Consider the following 24754-nt stretch of genomic DNA (forward strand, 5'->3'; position numbering starts at 1 on the left):
GTCTATTTAAAGTCACGCTTTCAGACCTTGCTCTTTCAGTCTTTCATTGGAGATGGATTCTGCATGTTATGATGCTTTTTGAGCTGTTCTCGGTGTTATAACGTAATTGCTTCATCTGCTTGCAAACAACATGTCAAATAATACATAACCTTTAGCTGTTTTTCCACTTCAGTTTTGGTGTGTTTTATCTTTTTTGCAAAATCCAAACAAAGAGAGAAGATCCTTTCTCTGGCCATGCCATGAAGTGAGGATTTCTTTCTGTTATGTAAACTACATCCTCAGATTAATTTAGTGTGCTTTCTACTCCTTATATCAGGGCAAATGAAAACTGGCAAGGAAGGCAACATTGTCAGTACTAATCCCTCAGCTGAATGCCAGGGGTCACAGGATCACTTGCACAAAACTCACTGAAACTCTTCTTTTGCTTTTTCTCTTTCTCCCTGTTGCTGTTGTGATCTCAGCCACTTGGCTCGCGCCGACAGGTAGCTTCTTTTAATATTTTTGCACCATGTGTGAAAGCTTGTGTTTTGTCTTTGTTTTTTACAAACAGATGCTCCTCCTAGAAAGAATGTATTTTATGTGAAGGTGTATCTTGCTTAAAGAGCTGCTTTAAATCAAGTGGAGACACAAAGAACCCTGTTATATATGATTTGGATAAAAAGACATCAATTTCATGCTGCTGTAGTCACAGGACTCCTCCGTCGCCTCTTATGTAAGGAGTTTCACATATGAAATGCTAACTAATGCCAGTGCTGCTGAGGCTTATATAACATGAATGTCCGTTTCTCTTAGAGCTGAGGGCCGGAGATGGTCCCTGGCATCCCTCCCCTCATCTGGCTATGGAACCAACCCGCCGAGCTCCACTGTCTCGGTAAGTCATCCCCCAAAACATGTCACCATCCTCCCTGGTCAGTAGATGGCGGCTAGGCAAATCTAACACCTCACTCAGTCCAAATAGCACATTCGTTTATGCAATAAGGGAGGCGGATGCCAAGCCCGAGATGACAAACCGCAAATTGTTTTCTTCCATCATCTGCTTGAATTAGTCATTCTCTCAGTCTGTGGAACAGAGTGTTAGAAGTATTACACACAGTCTGTGTGTGTGCATGTTAATGAGGAGCAGGAGAAGTGAGTGTGTGTGCGTGTCCTTGCTGTTTTGGTTAGTAGATGAAATGCTCACATTGACAGCTTTGCAACCAAACCTCACAATATCACATATTTGTCACATTAACAATTCACAGAGACCTTGTCTTTTGTTTCTTTATTGACATCAGCTGTGGTGATTATGTTAAATGAGCCTTAACCCTTTGAAACCTGGAGCAACATCACCTTTCTTGTGCTTTCAGATTTGTTTCACATTTCAGTATCAAAGTTTTAAACCCTGAGCAAATTGGTGCTATGTCTTTCAGAACGTTGGGGGAAAAAAGATAATGAGCAGCTTGGTTAGAAATGTTCCACAAATTGCAAGAAATTACTGGATTTAGAAATGTATTTTTCAAAGGCTTGGGAAAAATGTCTTTAAAAAGAATAAAAAGCTGAGGAAAAACTGTACATAAAAGTTATGTTACATAATTATGACAATATTTAAGAAATGTTTCCAGATCAGTTTTTTTTTTGTTTGACTTTTTATTTATTTATTTATTTATTTTCTCTTATTTGTGGGTGATCTTGCTTTCGTTGCTCATTGCACTCTTCCCATATTTTTGGAAGCAATCAAGCCACCTAGCTCACGCAGCTGATTTCCTGAAATAATTCAAGCTTTTTGGGAGGATAATTGTCAAAATACATAGGATGTACAAGTATTTTTCAGACAAAGAGTTTAAAGTTAGTTCCTTTAAAAAGTAGTTTTGGAAAATATTATATATCAAATATGTTACTATAGAATAAAGCTGTAATTGTGCAGAATGACGTAATGAAAAAGTTTTCAACAGAAGAGTCTGCAGTCGGGGGAGAGAGTGCTGAGTCTGTGGTGAAAGTCTGCCATGTGTGGCTATTATTAGGAGGTTTATGGGGTAGACCCGAGCACAGGCTTAGAGGTCACTGGGGACAAAAGGGCTCTTCAGTGGCCCTCACTGCTCTCTTTATACTAAGGCATTAGAAAGAAACTTCACAGATGCTGTCCCTCTGGACCTCTTCTATACAGGACACATGGGCTGCAAAATGAAACAGATTGCCAGACACGTACACCATGTCCTGTTCAGTTTTAAGAGTTTACTCAGTGCCTCTGGAGACATCAAAAATAACTTATTTTTGCCAATAAAGATGCCTTTGAGATTAAGATTTACACAATTACCATAAGAAATACTTTGATTATTGGCTAGAGAGGTGTTAAGTTCAGCTTTTACTCTTCGACTACTATTCTAAATTCATAAACCAGCAAAGTATTTGTGCCTCATTTACATCCTCCACAGGTGTATCATCAATTGGTGAGGCTTATGTTTCGCCACTGATGTCATAAACTACATTAGTAAACATCAGTAAACATCAGTATGGGTGAGTGAAATATTCTCCAAATACTGGTTTAAGGGTGCTATATGAAGTAATTTAACATCAATAAATTATTGTCACACACATTAAAATGTTGTTAATGCAGGAGCCAAACACAACTTTATTGCTAACGGCCCAGATTTCTGGTCTGCTTGCGGTGTACTATTTATCTTCCCCATCTTAACAAGAGTGATGCCACTGAAAAGGCAGACCGACAAAAAGCAACATCCTCTTTGCAAAAGGAAGTAGCAGAGGTTACTGGAACTGTGATCTTGAGTTTGACAACACAAAATAGTTCATTTAGTACCTTTTAAAATTTGTCTTTGGCTTAACTTGGTGTCGCTAATCATCCAATTTGGCAACCAAGGCTGGATTAGTTCAGTTTAGGAAGCTGTTAGTCTGTGTCACATCCCAATATGTTATTTTCTAAAAGGCCTTTTGAGGACTGTAGAAATGAATGTTCTTTCAATATACTGCCAGTGTGCAGACTGATTCAATATTCTTTCTTTCTTATTTATTTTTTATGATCATAGTAGGTCGTTGTCAAAACGATTTTATTTGGGGTCATTTTAGTATAGTTCTTCAAAAAAAGTTTTCTCTTGTCTACAAGATATAGTGTGTGATATCTGTGACATCAGCAGCTGCATCATAATAAACTCACTACACAAGATTTAGAAACCCAGGAAAAAAAACATTGCATTGTGGCATCTTTATTTTATGTCCCTCAGAATTTACCTGAACAACTGTGTAATTATCAGAGCAACTATTTCAGTTTGGCAGAAACCATGGAAAAGATGGTGTTTTGGCTAAACGATGAATGTGAAGATGATTTTCTTAATTGATGGATCTCTCTTTGTGTCTGCAGTCCTCCTCGTCCTCCCAGGAGCGTCTTCACCAGCTTCCCTACCAGCCGACTCAAGATGAGCTGCACTTCCTTTTCAGACACTTCCGCAGCACAGACAGCATGACCGACGAGGATGGACGGCCCTCGACGGTCATAAGACCTCGGTCTCGGAGCCTCAGGTAGCTAGCCAATACTGATAACACCTTCAATTTGAGTAAGTCTTGTCGACAAACAGATTACTTTCTTGAGTAATGTCACATATTTATTTAAGGAGAAAAGTACTTACATGTCAATTACTGCTCCGTTATTGGAAAGATTTTGATTATTTCATGATCTCAAGTCTTCTTTAGTGTTCTTCTTCTTTAGTGTCACTTTTCTTGATTGTTTTTCCAACATTTCTTCCTTTATTGGGTTTCACTTATTAACAACAGTCACGCATTCACCTGTATTTAGTTACCTTTACAGGGTGAACCGTTTTAAAAAACTTTTTACAGTGTAGAAATGAAAAAAACAAAGAATTTGGGGTGTTCTGCATTTAAGATAAATGAATAAAAATACAAATATTAGAGTCAAATAAACAAATTTAAACAAAATGAGGGCATTTTGGATAAATATACATTTTCCACTTCTTCTAAATTTCTTCAAATTTAGTTTCTTAAAGCCTCATTGAAAAATAATTCTTTCGATTACACAGATTTCATAAATGATATCATGCCAGTTCTGTATATATAGGGTGTCTGGCTAAAGCTATTTCTTTATAATTGCTTTTCTAGCAGCTATACTCATTATTCCAAATATTTATTTTTTTTTAAATATTTGTAGTTAAAAGAAGAGGACCAAAAAGGAGTCCATCCAACTTAAATATATCTGTTGTTCCAAATATAGTTTGAAATGGTTAGTGGCTAACATTTCATTACCTATGTATTCCCAGTAAAAGCACTTGCTTTGCAACCCACCCTGACCAAGTTGAAACATCTGTTTCATATAATTTCTGGACCTGTCATTAAACTAATTAAATTAATATTGTATACAGATGAAATGCAGTAATCCTTCCTGAGGGATTAGCCACCTCTTTGTTGCGAAACATTTTAGAGTAATTAAGGACCGTGATTGTTTTACACTCCTCATGAGGTCCTTGGTGTCATTATGTGCTGGTAGACTGTCAGATGTCAGCGCGTCTGTGTATCAGCATGACCAAGACATTCACAGGCAAACGCAGCATTTGGTGTCTGAAGTGCCTCTGATGGATCACACATGCCTGTTGGCCGGCAGGCAGGTGGGGATCTGACCGCGGAGCTGTGTGCTTTTGACAACTTTTGTCTGTTGGCTCTGCTCTGCGCTGTTTGTGCGATGCCTGAGAGCTCTGTGTTCTGGCACCATGGTGTGCCGTGCCGTGCGTGGGCATGCTAGGTAACAGAGCGCCTCGGGGATCTAGCTGCTGAACTGTAGCTGAGGGGTGGGGGTGGTTTTGGAGGGGGGGCTGATGCAGAGAGGCACGGTGAGCTGCAGCAGTGTGTGTTGGGCAACAGCCATCCAGTGTAACAGAGGCGTCTTTCATGACAAAAAAATGGCTTAGGGAGTCTGTTTGCATGTGATAGGTTTTCCCTCCATCTGTTCTGTTTGAAGCTTCATCAAGCAAGAAATTACACCCGTCTCATCTGCCTCAGTACTAGAGTGGTGTTGCAGTAAGTGACTAATGGTGTAATGTTGGTGATTCACTCTCTTTGGCTAGAAGAAAGCTCTGCTGTCGGTGCAGAAACGTCTAAACCTGACAGTGAAATCCACTCTTATTGTAGCTTCACCACCTTAAGCGCTACAGAAATCGAAGGTTGGCTCACAATATTGCTTTTGGCAAGTTGAGATCAAAAGTACAAGAGTAGATGTTAACCTTTAGAACCTCTTCAAAACCGAACTATTAAGTTTAGAGTTGATGTTTGTATGTTTGGCTGAAAACCAACTTTTGGTCATTTCTAGATAATCCTGATGGCCACAAAGATATAACCACTTTCACACCCCATCCTAGCTTATCAAATCAAGTTTATTTATATAGCAGATTTAAAATCAACCTGAGTTGATCAAAGATTTGCTCAAATTGAAGTGAACGTCACACAAATAGTAGTTAAATTTACAATAGGCACAAAGACAAGAATAATGACAGTAGGAATTAGACTGCTGTAATATACGTACACAAAGTCAAAGCATAATAAAACTGGAAACATCAATAACATATGTAAAAGATTATAGAACACTAACATATAAAACCACTAAGAGCAACCAAAGGCCATTAAAAACATGGTCTCCTTAAGATTTGTCTTGAAATTGTCAATGGAGGGGAACATTTGATTGAAAGTGAAAGGCTATTCCCAGTGCTTCATTTGTGTGTATGCAACATATTGGTCTGCATGGGTGCGCGACTTTACAAATAAACACACTTAAACAACACTGTCTTCACAAAGAGAGCAATATTTATATTCATTAATCAGAGTATTCTCTTCACTGAAAATCAGCAGGTTGAGAAGCATGGAAACAGCTGTTAACAGTTTGTGTTGTTGCTTTCTCTCATAACTCTGTCTCGTGCCAGGTTTCTACTATGGGGGAAAATTCGGATTTACGCACTTTCTATTCAGAATCATGATGATCAAGCGGGCGAAATGACATCTGTCCATCTGTACCTCAGTCCTTTTTCAGTACTGCAGACAGCGCCGCATCAACACGCTGGAGGGCCAATAATCAACACAGATCCAGCAGAGACCAACAATAAAAATTCCATGCTACCTTCATTCTTATTTGTGCAAAACAGCCCATAAAACATCTAAAATCAATCCGAAAGTTTAAAGGTAGCAAATGCAGGGATGCTAGCAGCGGTGTAATGCTTTGTGGCTGAGAGGAAAGTTGTTTTTGTTTGTGTTATGGTAATAAAAAAACAAACAGCAATCTGTTATTTTGTTTCTGTTGCAGCCCCGGACGATCGACTGTCTCCTACGATAATGAAATCGTAATGATGAACCATGTTTACAGAGAACGTTTTCCAAAGGTACGCACAAGAAGACCTTGCTTAATGTGCTTATTTGTGTAGCACAGACACTGTATATTGCTCTTTGTTCATTTTGTTGCACATGTGTTCTTTTACCTTTACAAAACAAGAGATCCTGCAGACATGGTGACTTAACTCTAACTAAAGTACAGGATGGAAACTGAAGCTGAGTTTTCACATCTCAGCAGGTGTCTCTGTGTTTCTTGAGTCACAAGTAATGATCAGCAACCATATGACTCCACCCACAGAAATATTATGAACATTTGGTGCTGCTGAAAGTAAAAACCACAATTACTCCTCCTTTAAATGCTCTAAATGTGTGTTTGTGTGCCTGTCCTCTCTGTAGGCCACAGCCCAGATGGAGGAGCGCTTGTTTGAGATTATCACCCACTGCTCTTCAGACAGCTCCCTCCCGCTTGCTGACGGGGTGCTGGGCTTCATCCAGCACCAGTTGGTTGAGCTGGTTAGAGACTGCCTGGACAAGTCCCAGAAGGGCCTGGTTACCTCCCGCTACTTTGCTGAGCTGCAGGAGAAGCTGGAGAAGCTGCTTCATGAGGTGGGCAGACAGCCAGCTGATTTGGGTCCAGTGGGACTGACATAGAAATTAGGAGTCAAAATGGCTTTGATAGTTGCAAAAAAATATTAATTTGTATACTACAGCTTTAAGCATCAGCTGATGAGCTACTACACATGAAGTCTTTATCTGCGCACTCAGCTGTGGTGAAGTTATATGAGTGAATCGATTGAGCTGGGGTGAAATGTGCTATCAGGCACGTCACTCCATAACCATCTGATAGCTAAAGGTATGCACAGTAGATCTGGTTGTGGAGATTTTCCGTGGTAGTGAGAGGTGCTTTTGTCATAGATCTTATTGTGTTGTGATAAAATGTTAGTTTCTATAGCAACCTCTTCCCCTGTTCTTCTGCATGCTGTCAGACAGAAGGCATGGCCGACTCGCTGTACCTCCAGCTGAACTGATAAGTTTGTTCCCATACAGTGGAACAAATGCTGTCATACACACACACACACACACACACACACACACACACACAAACCTCACCATGTTTTCCAAGGCCACTTTGTTACAAAAAATAAACATTTCAGTCATCTAAATTCTCTGTGGCTTTGATGTATGCTGTGATAAAAAAAATACTCTTGGTTCATAAAAACTGCAACATTTCTGTTGTAAACACCTATTATCTGGAAGTTCTTGCCTGGGAAATGTTCCCTGCTGTACAGAAAGTGACTGATTTTGTGCTTTTCGCAGCATAGATAAAAAAGAAGAAAAAAAACTTTTATGCACTGCCTCCTGATCTTTGCAACAAAAGTAGCTTTATGAAGAACAACTTTTGTGCAGTGTTCTGGAGATTTTCACTTATTTGTAAACCTTGGGTCATTGCCTACATGCTTGTTACCTCAGGTGCTTTTCTCATGTGTGCAACAACTCTTGCAACAGCTCCTCTGTTTGACCTTTACGTCAGACAGTTTATAAGAAGCAGAAGAACTTTTACCGTGTTACCAGGAACAGTAGATGTAAAAGAGCGCCACTAACAGAAACTACATCAAGAGAAAATTTCAGAGAACTGGGAAATCTCTCAGTCTTAAACCAATGATTTATTACATAAATCAGATTCTCCCAACCGACTTACTGCTTAGTGAGCAGTGAGGATTCTGTGTTTTCAGTAGTACTGCATATGGCTGTTGGAGAAATTGGCCTTGTAACATTGTAGCAACACGCTTCTTTCTCACACTTCCACATTAGGACATTTAATTTGGACTGTGGACATGTCCAGAGGGTGAGGTGGTTACGTGCATAGATTCACATCATGGTTCTCTCACGTAGAAGAGGGATGACAATGACAATGTTGAACCATATAGATTACATGTATGCTCATTTTTTACTGTTTTTGAGTTTTTTCTAACTTTTAGACCAGTTGACAAGTCCTGGTTTATACTTTAGTGTATCAGGGAGATTAATTGTGAAGAATTTCCCTACTTTTTACAAAGTTAAAGGAAAAGTTTGACATTTTAGAAATGCTGATGGGTGGATTTCTGTTACCTGGACAAAGCCAGGCCAGCTGTTTCTGGTCCTTATGCTAAACTAAGCTAACTGGCTGCTGACTGTAGCCTTTTCTTTGACAGACACTTGAGAGTGGTACCAGCCAGCGTTTTACTCATACACACCATCGCTCTGGTCCACGAGAAAGGCCGCGCATGATTCATTTAGGCTCCACCCACCCACCCACCCAGTGATTATTCTAATAATTCCTCTTGGTTTAAAATGATGTCTTCTCTGACGCATTTGTCAGGCAATGTCTGTTTTCATGTTTCTCGAAATGCAGTACACATCTGCTTTGAACACACTGCGTTTTGTATATTTATACTTCCTGTTTCAGTACCAAGCAGTGCCTCTGCTATAATCTTTTTTTAGGGGTGGAAGAAGTGCCCACCCCCCAATCAATTACCCACGGCCCAAACTTTTTGTGTGTTAGCATTTTTTTTAGCTTTCAAAAAAACACACAAAGATTTCTTGCAAATGTGGTGTACTCCATCTTTTTAAATTATAGCTCAGTCACTTTTTCATTATCATCTATTCCTATTTACTTTTTTAGATTTTTTTTTTACAGATTTTAAAGTGTGAATTTTAGTTTGAGTTGTTGTGTTTCATCTTCTCTTGGTTGTATTGTGATGAGCCAGTTGGTTGCATAAATACACTTTCCTTAAACCCCTGCTCCCATGCTGTTCTGCAGGCCTACGAGCGTTCTGAAAGCGAGGAGGTGACCGTCATCATCCAGCTGGTGAGGAAGATCCTCATCATAATCTCTCGGCCGGCTCGCCTACTCGAGTGTCTGGTAAGCTGAAGAAAATCTCTTCCTAATTGAAAATGGGATTAATTTGATTGAAGCAAGTAGAAGTCAAAGTAGGACCGACATGAGATTCTGACCTTAATTCTTTCTTTAAAAGTGGATGTGTGCCACCAGGATATGAAGCTGATGATCTTTGAAGGAAGACAATATTACTAAACTTTCACTATGTTTCCCTGTTAGTAGATAAATGTTTCCACTTGTCAGTGAGATCGGTGGATATACAAAGCAATTCAGACATTGTCTCTGCAAAACACATATTGTAGAGAGTTTAAATGATTTTTCTAATGCTTTGAGCAATTCAAATTCCATTTACTTCCTTTGTATTAATGTGGTTGAAGAAAGGTTCAGTAGTAGATGAAACCAAAATTTCTGCATCGCCTAATACCACTACAGTCTAATTTTTCGTTGTAAGGTGGGTAAATTTACCCTTGAAATAACTCGGAGACCAACAATACAACAAGTATATTCATGTCAGTTTTTATGTTTTCTTTAAATTTATTGTCAGATAATGCAAATGGAATTGCTGTCAGGTTTTTAACAGTGATAGGCCTAAAAAAAACTGTCAAAACCCTGTGGTTTAAAATGCTAACCCTCTTGATGCTGACAATCAGTTGCTTATTTGCAAAAATCTGAGCATGTCTGACATTTACTGTGTTTGTTTTGACTTAAAATCTCAACTTCAGTAATCAAGTCACAACTTCGGATTACACTGATTACTGATTAGGATTGTTGTTTGTCATCCAGTCATTGGGATAACTCCTTCCAGTAAATCAAAAGCTGAATATCTTAAAGGTTGCACTTGACTTTGACCTATGCCACTGATACAGATTAAACTCATGCTTTTGACTCTTTAATGAGACTTGAATGCTGTTGACAGGAGTTTGACCCGGAAGAGTTTTATCACTTACTGGAGGCAGCAGAGGGTCACGCTAAAGTCGGCCAAGGAATCAAGACGGACATCCCGCGCTACATCATCAGCCAGCTGGGTCTGACGCGGGATCCATTAGAAGGTAAAGGAGTTCTCGGCCAGTCTGGTCACGCCTCTGTGGCCTGAAATTCAGGTTTTCAGTTGGTTGTTTTACTGTTACATAACCAGCCTGTAGGAACCAGTTTTTGCACAGCTTAATAATAATTACAACACATGACATATCTCAGATGGTCTAACAGGATATCAAGTTCACCAAAAAGGTCCTAAGGCACAGATCAGATAGAGCATGTTTTGCAACCTGCGCATCGTCCTTTTAGTTGAAGCCATCCCCAGTCAAGCAGTGTGCTTTTTGCAGCTTGCTTTGTCTTTATTTTTTTGTTCATGTGAGGCAGCCCTCACATCACCTGTCCTTAGCTTAACTGCTGCTTTGCTGTAAAGTAAACTCACAGATTTGTACCTTAAATCTGCATTAATAAAAGGACAGAGAGGGCACTTGCTATGATTTAGGATGAGAGGCTGTCCCCAAGTAGTATGTTGAACACAGGCAAACTGAGATCTATGTGGGTTTAAGAGAACCTCAGAAAGAGGAGAAATCACAGGGAGTACCACCAGCTGGTCCTGGAGTCTTGCCTGGATAATGGTCGGTTCAAGGCTCATTTTAAATTGGTAAAGTGTTAAAAAGTACTTGAGCAAAAAGATTTTGGTGGGATTTTTGGTTGGGATTTTTTTACCCAGCATTTCTACCTCCACCATGCGTTAATCATTGCCATCACAGAAGCCCCGCCTCTCAATCCATCAAACTGGTAAATTGGGAAAAAACGATGATGATGTCAGGGGATTTTCCATTTCCAGGTTTTTCTGCTTAAGCTCACTCCTACAAAATATGAGGTGCATCATTCTCATTGAAAACAATTACAAAAAGCCTGCTTAACGTGCTCTGTCTGATCCGGGCTTATCTGTGTGAAATAAGTAGAGTAATGAGTAGAGTGCAGCAGAGAGTGTTTTTGCAGTAACAGTATCTCTCTCTCTCTCTCGTTTCTAGAAATGGTTCAGCTTGAACACTATGATGCCAGTCACACAGTGTCAGCAGAACCAGATGGTAACGTGGAGGTAATCTTTTACTTTTACTCTTACTGTTTACCTCTTAGCATGTACAGTTTTTGAAAATGGAAGAGATTATGGTTTAAGATAGCAAATTTAAAGAATTGATGAAATCCAAACACATTTTTTATTCTAACATGTCTCTTGTTTTAAATAGGTTTTAGTCACCACTGAGTGCTAAATGTGTCTTGGGGCATTTGATTTTTTAAATGTAGGCTTTCCCTCTTGTTTGGTGGGCCATGAAAAGGAAGACATGTTGAAGGTCAAAGTTTTACTCAAAACTGCTCTGAAATGCAAATTAAGAAGATTTTACTTATGTTGCCCCAGTCACAAATTCATATATTTGGACAAAATAAAAACTATGTATTCAGTATTTGGACTATAAGCTGGCCCGCAGTATACTTCATGTAGCAGAGTGCAGAACAGGACTTGTGTGACATTATTTACACTGTAATGATATTATTAACAGTATTGCTTCAGCTGTGTTGTGTTGTGAATGTGCCCACAAACAGCCACTAGCATCATGTTTCTGCTTCCTCTCTAGAATAAGGCCCCACAGACGCTGACACCGACTCGAAGGAAACCTTTTGAGGGTGATTTTGAAACAATCAAACTCATTAGTAATGGAGCTTACGGGTAAGAAGAAAGGGCCATTGCTTCAGCTTTGCTTGCTCTTTCTTGCTCTTCTAACAGCTACAAAAACATTTAAGATTAAAAACAATTGTAAAGGCCCCTCTGGGTTAGTAATTACATCGCTAAAGGATTCCTATAAAATCTGTTTCATGCTAGAAGTTCATGAAACCTTTTAAGCAAACCATAGCAGCTTCATTAGATTCATTCATTATATATAATTAACTTGTCAGAAGCTAATTTCCTCCTTTTGATCAAACATTCAGATTATCGACACAGTGGTTTTCTGCTAATTATGCAGCAGCATGCTGCCTAATTCTGTGACCATGGCTTAATAAAGACAAGGAGTGTCTTGACAGTTTCAGAGTAGAAAGGCTGCACTCACCTTCAGTGTCCCATGTGAGAAATCATCCTCATCCTCATCCGCTCAAATCATCCTCTTCGGCTTGAATGGCCATGGTTTGATCATGACACAGCAGGGGCAACTGCAGGCAGAGGTGTCCTGTCTATGCTGTATTCGGATGAACTTGAATAAGGGAAGGGAATCTGAAATATCAGACCTGAAAGTTAGAGTCAGTTAGACATAGGCCTAAACTTAAACCTGTCTCTGCCATTGTTTTCATAAGATTATCCCCTAAAGTTTTCCTGAGGTCTTTTTACTGTCGAAGATTGTATGTCTAATGTGGCTCATGTGGTTCTTTATAGGGCTGTGTATCTGGTCCGTCACAAGGAGACCCGTCAACGGTTTGCCATGAAAAAGATAAATCGTCAGAACCTGGTCCTGAGGAACCAGATCCAGCAGGCTTTTGTGGAGCGAGACATCTTGACCTTTGCAGAGAACCCCTTTGTTGTCTCCATGTTCTGCTCTTTTGAGACACGGCGTCACCTCTGCATGGTCATGGAGTATGTGGAAGGTAAGACTACTGCAAAGGAACTACCTATTTTATCCAGAGCATCTCACACTAAGTGGTAATGGTAGAACTATAAATAAGAAATAATAAGTCCAGGTAAACAAAATGAAAATAAATACAAAGATTTTCTCTTTTTCTGTTTTATTAAGGTGGAGATTGTGCAAACCTGCTCAAGAACATGGGCCCACTGCCTGTAGAAATGACAAGGTTGTACTTTGCTGAAACAGTCCTGGCTCTGGAGTACCTTCACAACTATGGCATTGTGCATCGGGATCTCAAACCCGACAAGTGAGACAACAAACTCATTTCACTCCTGTTTTAAGGGTTTGCATGGACCAGCACTGTCTGTGTGTATACATTAAATTAAACATCATTAAATTACTAAACAGACATAATCTGCTGTGTGATGAGACACCCAGAGAGTTCAGATTATTTTTCATGTCCCCCTCACTTTATTTTTTTGTTTTGTCTTTTTCTACCCAACAGTTTGTTAATTACATCGATGGGCCACATCAAGCTGACAGATTTTGGCCTGTCCAAAATTGGCCTGATGAACATGACCACCAACCTGTACGAGGGTCACATGGAGAAAGACACAAGAGAGTTTGTAGACAAACAGGTGAGACTGTTTTGAATGTAAGAGACAAAACATCTTTTTGCATTCAAGACAAATAACACTGCTGATAATGGAAGCAGTTGTTTCGGTGCTCCTCAGCTCACCTGTGTGGGTTTGCTTGTGCAGGTGTGTGGCACTCCAGAGTACATCGCCCCGGAAGTGATCCTCAGGCAGGGTTATGGGAAGCCAGTGGACTGGTGGGCGATGGGGGTCATTCTCTATGAATTCCTGGTTGGCTGTGTTCCGTTCTTTGGAGACACACCTGAAGAGCTTTTTGGACAAGTTGTCAGCGGTGAGTGTCAAAATAAGACGCAAAAGAGAGACACTAATTTTCAAATTTTGCACAAAATCTTTGTAAGCATTAATTCACAACTTGATAAAATTGCATCAAATTTTTTTCTTGCACATAAAATTATGTTGTGTTATTTGTCAAAGGCCAAGATGTGGAAATAAATAGAGATTATATTTAAATTACAAATATTTGCTTTTCTTTATCTTTTGTTTTTCATGTTTTTTTTTTTTTTGAGATGAAATCATTTGGCCAGAAGGAGACGACGCCTTACCAAATGATGCCCAGGATCTGATCACCCGCTTGCTCAGACAGAGTCCTTTAGACCGACTAGGAACTGGTACTACTCTTATTACTGCGAAATATCACATTTAAAAAAACTGCTGATAGTTTTTGTTACAGTCTGAGTATGTTTACATGGACATGAATAATCTGTTTATGATTGGGTTTTTGCAACCCAATTGACTCTTCTGTTTATCAAATTCAAATTCAAATTCAAAAAACTTTATTTGTCCCCAGGGGGCAATTCAAGGCACACAGAGCAGCATGACAAGCAATAAGGTCAAGATGAAAGTAAGAAGGAGAGAAAAAATAGAAATCAAAATAAAGATAATTTAAATATTTGTGTATATACAGTATATAGGTGAATAAAGTATAATAATAATATAATAATAATAATAAGGTGCATGTAAAGGAGGTAATTGTGCTTAAAAACAATTTCACAGCTTGAAAGTCCGTGTGGCGTGTGTGTGTGCATGTGGTGTGTATGTTTGTCTGTGCGTGTGTGTGTATTGTAAGGTGTGTGTGTGTATGTTTGTATGTGTGTGTGTATGTTTGTGTGTATGTATGTTGTGTGGCGTGTGTGACTGTTATAGACAAAAATACAATAAGAATAAAATATGTCTGTATGTACAATTTTACAGTAATAAAGGATCATAGAGTTCAGTGATAAGGTGCGACTGAGAGGAGCTCTTCCACAACTTTGAAAGTCCGTGTGGTTTGTGTGTGGAGGAGGGAGAGGGGGGTTAGGAGGAGTTGAGGAGGAGAACAGCCTTGGAGACAAAGGTTGCTCTCCTCCTCTGTGTCCTGCAGCCTGGGCAGCGGAGATGTCGTCCCGAGGGGAGCCACTCAAATGCAGCATGGAGAGTGTGAGAGGGATCCTGCAGGATTCGGTTTGCTAGCCTGACTGTTTGCAGAATGAGGAAAGAGTTCTTATTGCTAGTCCAGTGATCTTGGAGCAGACTCTAACGATGCTCTCCAGACGGTTTCTGTTCTGGAGGCTGATTGAATAAAACCAGCAGGTTATGGAGAATGTGGCGATGCTCTCAATGAAAGAGTAGTAGAAAGTTTGCATGTAAACGCCATATTTTGTTTATGAGAAACCTGAATATGCTAGCTTGAGTACCACAAAGAAAATGGGATGTATACACGGAATATGAATAATCTGATTTCTCTGTGCTCATGTAAACTTCATATTCTGAATATGATCATAACCAGGATAAGCCTCATAAACAGGTTATTCATGTCTATGTAACCGCACTGACACTGAAAAATGAGGGTGTTTTCTCTCAATAATACAATTTTGTAGCAGAAGGGAAATTAAAATGGTGACTTCCTCCAAGAAGATGAATTGTATTAATAGACTTCTTTTAGTATATATGATACAATGATTAAAAAATGGCATGATACATTTTTAATATGGAAGTAAATGCATTTTGGAGGTATTGTAAGTGAAAGACACAAATATAAATCCCCTATTTATCAAAAGGAATTCAATTAATATTTGGCCATGACTTAAATACATTTTATCTCCTGAGTTTTATTGATGTCACAATTTTTTAAAAGGTTTATCCAGTGATTGATTGGCTGTTAAAACTGTGTGGTTGCAGGAGGTGCTGCAGAGGTCAAACAGCATCCCTTCTTCCAGGGTTTGGACTGGAATGGACTCCTGAGGCAGAAAGCTGAATTCATCCCTCAGCTGGAGGCGGAGGACGACACCAGCTACTTCGACAGTAGGTTCCATCCTGACTTCAGGCTTAAACATTGAATTTTCTCCCATATTTAAAATACATTATACAAAAATACTGTATCTACTAGTGTGGCAGTAAATGTGTCTTTTCTTGTTACTGTTTTCAGCTCGTTCTGAGCGCTACCATCATTTGGCGTCTGATGAGGATGAAGAAACCAATGATGAAGAGTCATCTTTGGAAATCAGACAGTTTGCCTCCTGGTCACATCGCTTCAGCAAGGTATGGGCACCATGTGTCGGAAGACATGAGCTTTCGAGGTTCAAAAAGCTGTGGATATTTATAATGTTTTCTTTAGTATTTGAATGTTATAAGGAATAATTTAATGTAATTGAAGAAGTCATGCTGTGACAAAACTGAGTAGATGGTAACTATCGCCAAGCGGCCCCACTGTGTTGCGTCTGCTGTTGAGATACCACAGTAATTGCCAATAAGTGGAGGGTCTCTAGTGTGCATTACATCATCTGAAAGCCCTTCAATACTCAGCTCTGCTCTCTTATTCACACCCTCTCTCCTGCTCAACCTTCTCAGGTTTACAGCAGCACAGAACATCTGGCAACACCGTCCAACCTGAGCTTCTCCTCTGACCGCAGCCACAGCGAGGACAAGGAGGACCGAGTAGACGTGGGAGGACTGAGTCCCTCTCCGATCCCAGCAGAGGGCAGTGCAGAGCGCAGAAATGCCGGACGCATGGCCAGGTCAGCACAGGTGTAAGACGTGTCATACTGTGTATCATAAGCTGCTTTTATTCTCATCACACTGTAGCTTTTTAATGTGCTTTCATCTTAAGACTTTTTGTTGATTTTGCTTTTGCCAAAAAATGTAACCTGCCCTATTAGCATCATCTCGTGTCTGTGGAAAAAAAGCAGCAAGCAGTTAAAACACAATGTTGTAGCGGTGCTGTGTGATCTCTTGGACTCTTGTACCATTTGATTTACCCGTTCATCTGGTCTCTGGCTGTTTTGTAGCCTTCGCCCTCGGGCCTCCTCCAGCTCCTCCCAGTCTGAGAGGAGCACCAGTCCTCTGGTGATGAGCAGCACCCACAGCCTGGAGACGATGCCACGCTTTGCCCTCTCCACTGATGATGAAGGTAAATCCAGACTGATACGTTTTGGTCATTTCTGTTCACAACATGTATCAGTGCTTCTATTAGGGGCATGAGCATGTTTACATGTTGTTTACCTTAATGCTGCAGCTGAGGTGGTTGTGTCAAACCTGCGGAGGATCAGGATTCGCAGCAACAGCACCGGGGCCAAACACTCGTCCCCCAAAGACCCGGCCGGCCCTCGACGCTTTGGTAACCAGCTGGAGACGCCGGACAGACAGAGACTCCCCTGTGGAGGGAAGGTTCCCAAGTCAGCCTCCGTCTCAGCCCTGTCTCTCATCATCACTACAGGTACAGAAGGTTATTATCTAAGCCTCAATGTACAGCAGAGGACAGAATTAGTGCGATAATGAAACATTAGTGCTACACATACTAACATGAACCAACAAAATCTACGTGTGTCATATCTTCTAATATTTGTAATTACAGAGAAAACTTGGCTATATTTAGAACATAATAATGAAAGAGGCTGTACTGTAGTAGTTTCCCCAACCTAGAATTTACGTATTTGTATGTATGCAGTCAAGTCTTGTCAAACCTTTTACTTAATTTTAGGCCACCATACTCACACCTGGCTAGGGTTGAAAACTAGCCTCCCAGCTAATGTGGGCATATTACGTAATGTTTATCAATGCACTACCCCTGAGAAGAAAAAAAGAAAAAAGAAAAAAAAACAAAAGAGCTAACTTACCAAGTTAAATAATTTTTCCTCTTGACTTGGCATAAGAATTGATTTGATAAGAGGACATGTTGCATCCAGCACCATTTGTTGTCTGCTGGAGGTGCGCGTGTAGGTGCGCTGCGGTCCATCCTACTGAAAAGGAGAGGAGGAGATCAATAGAAAGTCAGACAGAACACATCACTTAGTTGGTTTCTTAGCCTGCTTGCTTTTTGTGGTTGCAAATAGAACTTATGACATTAGAGAGAGATGCAAGATGTAAACAGCTGTTTCTACACGCATCCCCTGATGATTTTGACAGTTGTTTATAAACTCAAAAAATAATTAGTGCTCTGCGAGTGCTCCGATTAATACATTTATACCAAAATAGGTTATATATCATGATTTATTGGGAGAAACCAAGCAATTCTATGCAAGATCAGACAATCAGCACCCCCATACAGCCGAGTGGAATCATCCTGTGTTTCATAACCACATTTTCCCACCACTGCACAATCTGACTGTGATGTTGGCAGGCGAATCAGGCTCCTCAGATCGAATTGTCAAATAGCCGACAATAACTCAACATCTATAACTAATTAACTATAACTAGCTATGTATATTAGTATATGTCTTTGGTCAGTTCATGGCTCTATTGGCATTCTGTTTATAGTGCAACATCTTATATTTCTTATATTGAGAAAAAAATGACCCTGTGTTTGTTCCAGATGACTCGCCTGGCGGCCTCCAGCCCAGTCCCATCTCCCCTCGCTCTCTGTCCTCCAACCCTTCATCCCGTGACTCCTCCCCCAGCCGGGACCTGTCACTCAGCCCTGGCAGCCTGAAGCCTCCTATTGTCATCCACACCTCAGGGAAGAAGTACGGCTTCACCCTGCAGGCCATCCGGGTCTACATGGGTGACAGTGACGTTTACACAGTGCATCACATGGTGTCGGTGGGTATCACTTAAAAGACTTAAAACTATTGTCTGCCTAGCACAGCTTTAACTAGTCCCCAAGCGTTTTAAATGTCATGTCGCCATGTCAAGTCAAGTGCTTTATTATGATGACAGAAGAGAGAGGTATAAAAAGGTGGTTATGTAATGCTCAACTTAACTCCTCTCCTCACACTCACTGTGTTGCTGTTTTAACAGAGTGTGGAGGAGGGCAGCCCGGCTTACCAGGCAGGTCTCCGCACTGGAGACCTCATCACCCACGTGAACGGAGAGTCTGTCCAGGGCCTTGTCCACCCTGAGATGATAGAACTGCTTCTTAAGGTACCGCAGCTCCTTTAGACTGCAGGGGCAGGTTTTCAATATGCAGTTCAAGTTGCTTTTTTTTTGGCACTTGACACAAACAAATCATTGTTTCCTCCCTGTGAAATGTGCAGAGTGGCAGCAAGGTGGCGCTTCAGACCATAGCACTTGAGAACACATCAATCAAAGTGGGTCCAGCTCGAAAAACAAAACACAAAGGCAAGATGGCTCGTCGCAGCAAGAAGAGCAAGAGGAGGGATAATTACGACAGGTGAGAATCCGAGGTTTGGTTTTTTTTCAGCCCTCTCAGATCTGCAGTGTTACTCATCCTTTGTTTGCTGCGGGAGGTTGGCAACTGTTGGATGGTGTCAGAAACTAACCTTCAAAAGCCTCTGTCTCCCTCTAGTGTTACACACTGTTAGTGATGTTTACTAGCAATTTAGTATTAGTATTACTTGCATTAAATTGAAGCATTATTTTCCATTGTACTTGGGAATATTTTCCACCTATACATTTGTCAGTGTAGCTTTATGGACTTACTGGTGATTTATACCAAACACTTGCATATACTCATATTAGTAGGAAGTAATCAGTTTGGTGCATTGGTTCAATGCATGCTGATGTTGTGAAGTAATGTAGTTTCTTAAATACACTGCAGGGCAACAAAAACTTGGTGTCAGAGCTTAATTCACTGAAAGACATAATATCAGTCTTCTGACTCTTGGTCTTCCGCCTCCAGGCGAAGAAGCATCTTGAAGAAGCTGTCCAAGCAGAGTACAGTGATGCACAGCAGTCGCAGCTTCAACTCGGGTCTCCACCACTCAGTTTCCTCCAGCGAGAGTCTTCCAGGCTCCCCGACACACAGCCTCTCCCCTGGCCCCTCCACACCCTGCCGGAGCCCCGCACCCGACCATCAGGCGTTTGGTGAGCTCAGTGTGGCTTCAGAACCATTCATGATGAAGTTGAATGGTTCTTGTGGTTCTTGATGTTAGCATCTGAAAACCAGGGTTCACTACAGGCTTTATAGTTACATTGTTGCTCTCATAACATTCACAGATAGCTGTGTGTAAAACTGCTTAAATATTGAGGTTTTGCAATTTGTGATGTGCAGTCTTTGAAAGCACTTTTTCCTCTGTTTCCCAGATAATAACTCTCCTCAGAGCACGTCTCCTTGCTCCAGCTCTCCCAGTTCCCCGGCTGCACACATCCGGCCCAGTTCTCTACACGGCCTGGGCTCCAAACTCAGCACGCAGCGCTACACCAAGGTGGGCCGCCGGAAATCAACCAGCAACATTCCCCCCTCGCCTCTGGCCTGCAACTCCTCCTCGTCCTCCACCCAGCCTCTTTCTCCACAGCGCTCTCCTTCTCCGCTGTCAGGCTTTGCCAAAACATTTCACGGCTACCATGGCAAAACCCTGTCCCCACCCACCATTGTTAGACACATTGTCCGGCCCCGCAGTGCAGAGCCACCTCGGTCTCCTCTTCTGAAGAGGGTTCAGTCAGCTGAGAAGCTGTCTGGTGTGTATCATGCTGACAAGAAGTCTTACACTCCCCGCAGGCACACGCTGGAAGTGCCGTTTTACGGTGACGCAGACCTGCTGGGTGACTCAGAGGCAGAGGGCGCCTGTGGAGGCCCCTACATTGGAGCAGATCTCAGCAGGCTTGGGGGATACATGGGCAGCCAGAGGCTGAGAGACTCTGGGATTGAACGATCGGAACAGCTGGTCGTGATGCGAAAGCTCAACCTATCAGAGCGGAGAGACTCCTTTAAGAAACAGGAGGCGGTGCAGGAGGTGAGCTTTGACGAGCCAGAGGAGAAAATGAGCACCACGGCAACAGCGACCACCACATCTCCAGCAACCCAAACACAACACCATCAGCAGCAGCAGGACAGGACGGCCTGGATGGTCACTCAACCCCAAACCAGCGTGGAGGTGGAGCTGGAGGTGCCAGTGGTGAGGAGGTTCACACTGGTACCCCAGATCGCTGTGCAGGGCTCAACAGAGAGCGAGCAGGATGAGTGGGAGCCGTGTTCAGATGGAGAAGAAACCACAGAGACAACTGAGCTCGAGGTGAGCGTCACTTCACCTCAGCCACAACAGGCAGGACGTCCTCTGGCTGACAGCAGCTGCAGTCAGGCAGCAGAAACCACCTCCTCTGCTCCTGTGGTGGGGCCAGCAGCAGAGACGACCGAGTGCAGAGAGGAAGCTCCACAGAAAGTGCATCTGAAAAAGTGACAACTCACCACTGCGCTCATGCCGCTCATATCGTTTCTCTCGAGCCTTTCAAAGGTTGTAAACTCATTTACAAACTTGTCCGGCTGACGGAAGGCAGGAGAAGATTTTACTTGAATTTTTTAATGGTAAATATTTGCCTGAAGGCATTGCAGACATTCTTGTCTTATTTATTACATTTGTAAAGTATGATGAGTTAGTAACAGGGAAAGAGGGAAGTTCTCATTGGTTGAAAAGCCAAGGCTTAACATTTTTGTATCCATAAAATGTTGTTATATGTCTTTTGACTGGATTGTTTTTTGTATAAATGTCTATTTTTTAAATAAATTGTCACAGTGCAGAGTCATTTGATAATGCTGGGCATAACTGTTGTAGGACCAAAAGGTACGAGAGGTCTGTTTTTTTTCAGTGTCAGTTTAGATCTGAACAGTGCAGCTTTCAGTAGTGTCATACTGCGATTATATCGATCTCCATAAACCTAAGAATGGCCTTTGAGTCACACTGTGAGCAACATGGTTGATATGTTATTTTGTTATCAGTTGTCAGCAGTTTTGTCTACAGTATACAACTACAATACAGATTTATTATTTTTTGCCGCTTCGTTTTGGCACCACACTCTACAAGAAAACATTGAAGCTGCAGCAAAAACTAAACTGCTCCAGTTTGAAAGTTGTTGAGAAATGGGAAGCTTTGCAGAGCTGGACATCTTTCACTTTGCACACGACAAACAAAACTGTTGTTCACATTAGGTGGAGACAGAAGCAGCGCTGAATTTGACAGAAGATAGTCATGAAAACATAACTTGTGTGGCCAATGTTGCTTCATCAAATTTGCAAGAAAAAAATGTTCCTCCATTGACTTGTTGACCATGTTCCTTGCAGTGTGAATTGATGGTCACAGCTTTGTTTTTCTTAGATGTGGATCCAGTCAGTGCAGGGTAATGTTTCACACCGACACTGTCCAAGTTTGACTTTAAAGTACAATCTGTTATGAAGACATGATGAAGCCGGATCAAAAAGGGTATTGCGTGCCATCATATCAGTGCAGCATCTTCTAAGCCATATCTTTGAAATTTCAGTTGAAATCATTTGTTTGTAATCTCAACTTGACGTGAAGATTAAAAGAATTGTTTTTCTTCCACTGCTATTGCAGACTTGACGTATCATGAAAAATGGAAGTCAGGGACAAAGTCCTGGATGTTACAGAACACGGTACCCTCTGCTTTTTGAAAACTCGATGTATAATTAGTGTGATGCCATATCGTAGAGGTATCTCAAATGTAGTTTTTGTTATTTCCTGCTCAGTTTGTGACATCTGGAAATAGATTCAGCATGGCTCCATGTCTCGCTGTTCTGCTCGATGCATGCAATTTACAGGAAGAACACTGAACAGCCAAATAAGAGTCTCTATCTTTGGGGAAATATGTTTTTATTTAAACCATTTTGCTATTTCTTTTTCTTATAATGAGACATTTTGTACCTGGAAAAGTGGTCAGTCTTTGTGTATTTTTTTTTTTTGATTATTTTTTCCTGAAACTGTAGCTTTCGTCTTCGTTTTTCACAAGCATGTAAGAGACACCACGCCTACAAAACCGTGTTCCTACTTAATATACTGTGTAGTGATGTTTACATCGAGGGGGAAAGTGCACTAATGTATTTTGACATATTTTGTAAATGAATGTTGACGGCAGAGGGAAACCCTTACGTTGAATCCAAACCCAGGGCTTCTTTGAACAAATGTTTTTATGTCTTTGTATTGTACAAATATTGATGTATATTTTGATAACAAGGATGTGGATAATTCTTAATGTGTTGATGGAATTTGAGGCACCGGGACTTTGGGAAGTCTGATTTGATGGAGTGGGCTGTTTTTCTGATGTGCTTCCCGAGTTTGGAGGTTAATCGTATTATTTGTCAGTGACTGTTGCTGGCTTTTTGTACCGACCTTCTCCCTAGTCTTCTGTTTCTAAAGCATCAGAGTTGTTGATGTGTTAGTTACCGGTGAGCCACTCTTCCTCCTTAAATCTCATGACGATGACCTTTTACAGGATGCAGTCGTGTCCGTAAACAGCACGGGGAGATTGCGCCGCTGAATGGCTCGGTTATTTTTGCAATCTGACAGAATTGTTTACAACGAACAAACATGCTACGTACTGTACAAACATTTTATATCCTGTGGCTGTACATGATGAAACTATCCTCTTTGATACCATGAAAGAAAACGACACTCATAGAAGTAACATATCTGTTTTTGTTGTATTCTTTTGAAACTGTTCAGAGAGAGTAATTTAGCACCAAGCTGAGAAGCGTTTAGTGTTTTACATACACTTAAGGGACGGCATCTAGAAAATCAGTTTCCTGATCCGATTGTTGCTGCTACTGCAAAAAATCTCAGCCACGTACACACTTGTAATGTTTTTTGTTTTTTTTTACACACATTCACATGAAAGAGATGGCAGGCAAAATAATGCTGCAGAGGGATGAATATAAAAACATGAAACATTATTTTAGAGGTACGTTTATGTAAATAAAATAATAGTATACAAGTTTGACAAGCTAAAACTCGGAATTTAAAACTATTTGTGCAAGTCGCAAAGTAAAAGACTTCCAACTTGATTTGGAACAAATCTTTTTTGCAGTGCATGTATATCCGTTTTATCCGAATAACCTGGTTTCTTATATGAATGTAGTTAGTGCTTTATTGATCTCTACTGGTGGAAAGCTACAAGTGTGTTTAGCACCTTAAACAATAAAGAGCAGTGATGTCATAGTATAAGGTTAAAAAAAAAAAAAAAAAAAATACAGAACAACTTCAGCCAGTAGAGGTCAACAAAGACGAGAATCTCAGCTGGTGTTAAACGTACTCTAAAAGAACAAACTGGCAGGTCAAACTGTTGTACATGTGCATGTGTTCTCCTGTGGACTCTTCTGTTCAGTGCATGCTGCATGACACAAGCACACGTGTAATACTTGATTGCATGGTATACCGGCGCTGTCGCCCTGTACTGTGTTTTCTTTTGCAACAAATAAAATTTGTATTTCTCTTTGACTCATCGTTAGTTTGACTCTGCTGGTGTTTTAGTGTACTTTACCACACAGAGAGTTTTGTTGAGTCTTACACAGTGCTCGTACACCACTCTGTTGTGGCAGAAATACTTCGGTAATATGAAGCAAGTTTGAAATGGCTTTTTATGCCTCCAGCGACAGCCGTGGCTGGAGGCACTTTGTTTTGGGGTTTTCAATGCGGTCATCCATCCCATTCTTGTGAACGCACTGTCTCAGGAACACCATGAGGGAATTTCTTTAAATTTGGCACAACTGTCCACCTAGACTCATTAATTACCTGATTTGATTTTGGTAGTCATAGGTAAAAGGTTAAGGTCACTGTGACCTTGCATTTATCTCATGCCGCGAATGTGATATCTCAAGAACACCTTGAGGGAATTTCCTCAAATTTGGCATAAATGTCCACTTGGACTCAAGAATGAACTGTTCTGAATTTGGTGGTCAAAGGTCAAGGTCACTGTGACCTCACAAAACATGTTTTTGACAATAACTCAAGAATCAATATGCTTATTATAACAAAATTCCACACAATGTCTGACGGGATATAAGGCTGAGGTAGTAATATATGTTCCAAAGGTTGACCCACTGTGACAAGGCTGTAATACTACAATTGTAGTTGAATACAACGATACACAGCTGCTTTTTGTGTTTACTGTCAATACAGTTATTTGACGAGAAGTATGTTAGGTTCACTAATACCTAT

General features: G+C 40.9%; 1 protein-coding gene across 4 annotated transcripts in view; it reads left to right on the top strand.

Moving 5' to 3' along the window:
* mast3b (microtubule associated serine/threonine kinase 3b) overlaps positions 1 to 24038 on the top strand; it is a 41076-nt gene extending 17038 nt beyond the window's left edge. For 2 of the 4 annotated variants that reach the window (XM_042515531.1, XM_042515545.1), the window contains 24 exons: positions 462 to 482; positions 793 to 871; positions 3353 to 3510; positions 6290 to 6365; positions 6712 to 6921; positions 9116 to 9217; positions 10110 to 10242; positions 11203 to 11270; positions 11806 to 11897; positions 12597 to 12805; positions 12952 to 13090; positions 13289 to 13421; positions 13545 to 13710; positions 13946 to 14047; positions 15597 to 15719; positions 15844 to 15956; positions 16266 to 16432; positions 16703 to 16824; positions 16930 to 17130; positions 18226 to 18452; positions 18651 to 18773; positions 18887 to 19023; positions 19492 to 19676; positions 19896 to 24038. In XM_042515531.1, coding sequence (XP_042371465.1) covers positions 462 to 482; positions 793 to 871; positions 3353 to 3510; positions 6290 to 6365; positions 6712 to 6921; positions 9116 to 9217; positions 10110 to 10242; positions 11203 to 11270; positions 11806 to 11897; positions 12597 to 12805; positions 12952 to 13090; positions 13289 to 13421; positions 13545 to 13710; positions 13946 to 14047; positions 15597 to 15719; positions 15844 to 15956; positions 16266 to 16432; positions 16703 to 16824; positions 16930 to 17130; positions 18226 to 18452; positions 18651 to 18773; positions 18887 to 19023; positions 19492 to 19676; positions 19896 to 20989 — 4180 coding nt within the window. In that variant the 3' untranslated portion in view covers positions 20990 to 24038. The remainder of the gene's footprint in view (positions 1 to 461; positions 483 to 792; positions 872 to 3352; positions 3511 to 6289; positions 6366 to 6711; positions 6922 to 9115; positions 9218 to 10109; positions 10243 to 11202; positions 11271 to 11805; positions 11898 to 12596; positions 12806 to 12951; positions 13091 to 13288; positions 13422 to 13544; positions 13711 to 13945; positions 14048 to 15596; positions 15720 to 15843; positions 15957 to 16265; positions 16433 to 16702; positions 16825 to 16929; positions 17131 to 18225; positions 18453 to 18650; positions 18774 to 18886; positions 19024 to 19491; positions 19677 to 19895) is intronic. The other 2 variants (XM_042515538.1, XM_042515553.1) reach the window with 1 other exon arrangement.
* Positions 24039 to 24754: the final 716 nt, after the last annotated feature.

Source organism: Plectropomus leopardus, chromosome 3 (genome assembly GCF_008729295.1).
Source record: "Plectropomus leopardus isolate mb chromosome 3, YSFRI_Pleo_2.0, whole genome shotgun sequence".
Taxonomy (NCBI): domain Eukaryota; kingdom Metazoa; phylum Chordata; class Actinopteri; order Perciformes; family Serranidae; genus Plectropomus; species Plectropomus leopardus.